Source organism: Pelophylax lessonae (genome assembly GCF_965119305.1).
Source record: "Pelophylax lessonae genome assembly, chromosome: 10".
NCBI classification, from domain to species: domain Eukaryota; kingdom Metazoa; phylum Chordata; class Amphibia; order Anura; family Ranidae; genus Pelophylax; species Pelophylax lessonae.
In genome coordinates this window covers 173866067-173872066 of record NC_138777.1, presented here as the reverse complement: position 1 = coordinate 173872066, position 6000 = coordinate 173866067, and the positions used below count along the sequence as shown (strand labels likewise).

General features: G+C 47.3%; 1 protein-coding gene across 1 annotated transcript in view; it reads left to right on the top strand.

Moving 5' to 3' along the window:
* Positions 1 to 1015: 1015 nt before the first annotated feature.
* Positions 1016 to 6000, top strand: part of LOC309566010 (uncharacterized protein) — a gene marked incomplete at both ends in the record, with an annotated part of 35720 nt that continues 30735 nt past the window's right edge. The window contains one exon of the mRNA XM_082271029.1: positions 1016 to 1204. Coding sequence (XP_082127155.1) covers positions 1016 to 1204 — 189 coding nt within the window. The remainder of the gene's footprint in view (positions 1205 to 6000) is intronic.

The window sequence follows — 6000 nt, the reverse complement described above, 5'->3', positions numbered from 1 at the left end:
GCAAAGTCGCCTCCTGACTGATCTATACAGCCTCCACCCTGTGCCCCAAAGCTGTTGTTTCTATTTTAATTCCTTCAATGGCCTGCTTACAAGAGAGCTCCACAGCAGCAATTAGCTGTTGGATGTCAGTTTTAGTTGGCAGAGCTTTAATATGTTCTCTTAAATCCCAAGCTGCCTCTGCTACATCAGGTTCTGATAGTGGAGAAAATGTATCTCCTGAGAGTGCAGATGGTGTAGGGATTGGTACTTGTGGTGAGGTTGAGGGATCTAGGGAGCCACTGCTGTGTACCAGTGAGCTGCACTGTGAAGCCTCGTGTCCGGCCGCCATCTTGGTGACATTCCTGGAGCTGACCAAATGAGGTGTGCAGAAGGATTGCAGCCTGTGCGCCGCTGCCGCCGGGTGGCTGGGATTAAGTGCACCGATAAGGAGGCATCGCTCAGGTAGGTTTGGAGACCGGGGGACCGCTGCTAAATTGTAGTTTGCCTGAGGGTAAGCAGGAGCTCAAACGTCCTTACGCCATGACAGTCAGGCCACACCCCCCTCCCAGCTTATTTTGCTCTACTTTTCTCGGTATGCTCTCAGCAAAGAGGCGTAAGGCGAAATCTGCTATCAGGACAACCCGTACATCCAAACTCTCAGGGGACATACGTTTTTTCCCGGGTACACAGAGAACTTCTCCCGACACCAAGATGGTGGACCCACCCAGCATCCCTTCGTACATCCCGGAGCACACAGGTGCCACCTGCTTCAGCTAGCTTCTCTACAACCTCTGATAAATTTTTGGAGGCACCGGCTGCTCTTCTTCCTGACATTTCTAAGTCCCCACGACATACCGAGTCGATTCGGGTAGAGGCGGACCTCTGGGCACTCATCCAGGCTCTCGCTAGTAAAACGGAGATTGAAGCTTTTATCCTCTGGCTGAAGGATGTGCACCGCCAGGAACTCCAAGCAGTTAGCACTGCAGTACAGTCTCTATCAAACTGTGTGTCCACTGGGGAATCCTCACTTATGGCGATGGAGGTCAGAGTAACAGTTCCTGAGAATGCCCATATAGACTACCATATAGACACAGCCGTGGCCCTACAACTACTTTTGGAAGACCTGCAGAACCCAAGCCGCCGCAACAACTTGCCCCTCCATGGCCTCTTGGAGGCCACGAGCGTGGAGTATTTGCCTGACACAGTTATCGCTATGTTCCATAAGGTACCGGTCTCTTCTTCTCGTTCCACTCTATAGCTCAATAGGGTGCATAGAGCCCTGGGTCCTAGATCCACCAATTGAGACAGGCCGCGTTTTGTCATTTGCCGCCTACATCGTTATACCCATAAAGATACCATCCTACGTAAGGTGTTGTAGACTAGCCCTGTGGACTTTAAAGGCACTGCTATCAAGATCCTTCTAGATCTTTTAAGACTGACCCTGCAACACAGAGCTTTACTTTGTCCTATCTTAGAACTTGCACACCAGCTTGACTTCACCTATAGATGGTGCTTTCCTTTGTCGCTCACATTTCGCAGGAACTCCTCGTGCACCCATCGTGCCCCAGCAGATCGCCTTAAATACCTTGATAGAGATGGAGTCTATTCAGTATCCTAACCGGCTACAGATTCTCCCATGACGGGCGGGGCGCTCGGGTGACTTTGCAAATCAGGGGAAATTCCCCCCCCGCCCGCAGAGAACGAGGAGGCGATCCCAGGCCCTGACACCGGAGGGGACACGTGAGTCATGTATGTGCTTACCCTTGGGTGCTCCTTTTGCCTGAACCTGCACTGTTTTCCTTGTTTAGCTGATCATACGTTTGCTCCACACTACTGTGTGGAGATTCTTTTTCATGGGTACTATGTTTGCAAGTTTTCTCCCCTGTTTGAGGTGTCTGTTCTACCTCTGAACTGGGACATCTGCTACCCCTGCATCCCCACAAAGAAGCTTGGCAGATCACCTTTATTACTGCAGAGGGACTTTGCTTCCTAATTTTTTACTGGTGCATTACTGGACTCTCTATACCAGGAGTTCCCAAACTGTGTGTCAGGACCCACTGGTGGGTCGCAAGCTGCATTTGAGTGGGTCACGCAGAGCCGGAAATCACTGAGTGGACCCGCGCAAATTACAGAGCGCCAGAGCAGTCAAATCGCAATGGATTCAGGACCCCGCCCACGCAGTTTACGGAAGCTGGTCTACGGAGTGTAACGCTCTGGTTATATTTTAGGTTGAATTGGATCTACAGCTGCAGAAATCCACTCAGTAGTATTGCAGAGATATGTTAAATCACCCGACTTAACTCTCTTAACTCATCATAGTGGGTGAAACTGTCCCTGGACATGCAAGACACATATGCAAGCGGAAGCACAGCAGACTGTAGTACAATGTTTAGTATATGGCTAAAGTATGACTTGCCCAGTAACACGTAGTAGAACTCAGCATAAGCAAAGCAACGGACAGAAGATGGTATATACTTCTTTGCAGTGTGAGACAGAGCATACATGTAATTGAAACACTTATACCAGGTCAGCAATTCGTAAGAGGAAGTAGCTCAGGAATGGTAGGATCCCCTATGGGGTACTTATCCATATAGGAACAGTTGCAGAGTTAAGAGTGACGTCCTGGTGACCTCCAGTGAATCAAGCAGGACGTTGGGGATCCGGTCAGTAGGTAGGTAAGGAATGCAGCGTTCTCCCAGCAGGGGTGAAGTCTGGATCGTGTAGGGTTGGTGCTGTTAGTGAGCGGTTGCACGAACGGTTTGTTCTGTGCATACCGCTCTTCTAAATAGGCGCCTTGAGCGGCACTTGAGAATGATGCTAAACGTCGCATGACGTATGACGTCATCACGGCCCATATGCGTTCCACCTAGCTCAGCGGTGGAACGCAAACAGGAAATAAGGACCAGGAAGTAAGAGAAGATGGATGATTCTTACACGGAGGAGGATACTTGCATCAGTGAGTACGTATGTGGGCTGTTATGTAGGATATGTTCATGGGGTGCAGAGGCAGCTCCTCGGTTTTGCTGGCAGCAGCGGTGGTGACTAGACTGGCGGCTGGATTCTCTTAGCTATAGCGGGCAGAGACGGCAGCCTCGGTGTCATAGGAGGACCAGGTGGCCGGCGGTGTCAGGAGTTCATGGCAGCTTTTGTGACCCCCCAGTAGAGGTTCTGAAAGAGAAGAGCCAGGACACCAAGACCAGCATAGAGCTCCTCATCATGAAGACTCTGAGTGAGGTGTGCTGGGCCCTGGAGAGGGCAAACAGGGGCTTCACCTTCACTGTGGACCGCTGGGAGAGGAAGGAGGGTGAGTGCCATATAGCCTGCTGATCACTGTCCTGGGATGGTTAATTTCTGTCCTCTGCCTGCCTTATACTGTCTATGAGGGTGCTGATTACTTATAACTCCGCTTATATGCCACACATGCCACAGGTTTCTGACTCCTCACTTAGAACATCTGGCAAGTGTATTCAATAATAAATTGAAAAGTAGTAAATTGATATTTTTAATTTAACATCCCCCTCTTTCGTCACCGGATGTGATGAAACGCGTAAGTTTTGGAACGCACAGCGTACGTGACGTGTGACGCAGGTGGAACGCAAGCCGGAAGTCTTCCCGCTCGCTACCCTGCACTCGGTTTGCACCGAGACACACGCTCACGAGCAGCCGTTTCACGTTTTTGAATTGGCAAACTACTAATTTTTTCTTTTATTTTGGCTTATATTGTCCTTAATACTTTGATTCATTACCAATACATTTTACCCTAATTGGGGAATAAAATTGATATCTAAAATACTACACCATCCGGAGCTTTTTTTATCTTCCTTCTGATCCGGCCTGAGGTGAGCGGAGAGAGAGGGGAAGCCCGCCATCCTACCCACCCAAAGCAAGCCACGAGGAGACTACATTATAGCCTGGAAGGCTACCTAAGCTTGGCTGGTCTTAAAGCCATAAGGCATACATGACCCACGCTATTTGGTAAGTGATCCAATCTTACCATTTATCACAGTGGAAATTAAAGTTGCACTGAGCACTACAGAGCGGATTGAGAAATCACCACGCTGAGCACTTGCACTTATTACTTGGGAATAAGCATTGTTTGCATGAGAGATTCACTATTTATTTATTTATTGGCTTTTAAAACTTTTGAAAACTTTTTTGGACTTTTTTCCTTGATATTTTTACTATAGTCACTTTATGAAATTTTTTAGAATGACTTTTTATATGAAATAAGCTGTACAGTATATATCACCATATTGTCACAACAGTCACTTTAATGGAATTTATGTATATCACTTTATATTTTATTAATAACATTATATTTCAATTAATTAATTTTAGCAAGCGCTATAGGTAGCCTATTATAGACTACTTACCTGCAACACGTTTACATCTTCTCTATAGCAGCTGCTATAAACACACAATTTTACTTATTCACTTAATTAATTTATTATTCACATATTTATTTTTGATCACCGGGCGCGGGGCATATACTCAAGTATATTCCTTACATGGTACAGGAGATGCAGGGCTGCGGGCATGATGCAGGGCTGCGGACATAGTACAGGAGATGCAGTGCTGTGGGCATGGACAGTAGAATCTCCTGTACCATGCCCACAGCACTGTATCTCCTAAAGAGATAAGGGGGCTGTGGAGGGGTCTCACCTACCCTTGTGTCAGGCGCCTTACATTTAAAAATCACGTCTACCTGAGACTAGCCAAGAGTGTAGGGGCTTTCCCAAGCGGCGGCGGCGCATGTGTAGTGCACAAGTCGGGCCGGCGGCAGCCATTTTTTTTACAGGTCCTATTGACTTTCAGCCAGCACTAGGGCAAAGTGACTTGCCGACCTACCGGGGGAATTTCCCGGTATCCCAGTAGGCCAGTCCGGCTACATTGATGGGCACTGATAGACGGCACTAATGAGGCTGCACTGATATGCTGATATTTTATGAGATTTACAAGGGCGTGTTTAGGGGCCGGACAGGGTAGGGGTTGGGTGGGGCAACTGGAGGCGAGTAACTCTTAAGGCTTTGCTAGTAGCTCAGGACTTGAAATTTTGAGCCCTGATATAAATGATATGTGTTTAGTGATTCGTTAATGCATAACTTAATGTACTGTGTATCTGTAGGAGTAAAGAAGGCATAATCAGCGGTTACATCGAATGTAAACCCACATATGAAAAAGATCAGTAGATCCAGATACAAAGACAAGGAGAACTCACTGCAACAGGTGAATCAGGAAGCCTGATGATATACAGGTGCACGCATCGGTTTGCCCAATGTGGCAAACAGGTAGACGCGTTTCACACACTAGTATGTGAACAAGAAGGGTTCCCCTATGTATGGGACTGTAAATGCCACTGAACACTGTGTTTTGTATAAAATATCTTTATTGTTACAAAATACATACAAAATAATAACATAAATCAATAACATCACAGGGCATAAAAATATGCATGCATATGACAGACCAAATACCGAACACAATAGGGGCGCTTAGGTGTACAAGGTGATCATGGAACCGGAACCGACCCTACACATTTCGGGCAGAAGAGCCCTTCTTCAGGGGTCACCCAAAGCTCCAGATACAATACCTAGTATATCCTTAGCGTCTATCCCTACGGATTGGATTGGTCTGTCAGCTAAAAAATGGTATTGCTACCATTAGGAGGAATGCCCAAATTCCCACAGGCCCGTTCCAGGGCTGCGAAGTCCGTGAGAGTATGAAAGAAGTAGTAGCATCCGCCCAGAGGAACCAGGAGGGCACCACGATGACCGGCAAAAAAATTGGCTCAATATAAACTACTCCTTGGCAAGCCCATAGCAAGATAGGAGACAGATACACATACACCTTGATCTCACCCATACAAGACTATTACTACTTGTACTATATTGGACCCTCTGTGGTCTCATCCTTCCTGTATAATACAGGTTGCTATATGGATATATCCCCCTCCCCCTTACGGGAGTAGTTTATATTGAGCCAATTTTTTTGCCGGTCATCGTGGTGCCCTCCTGGTTCCTC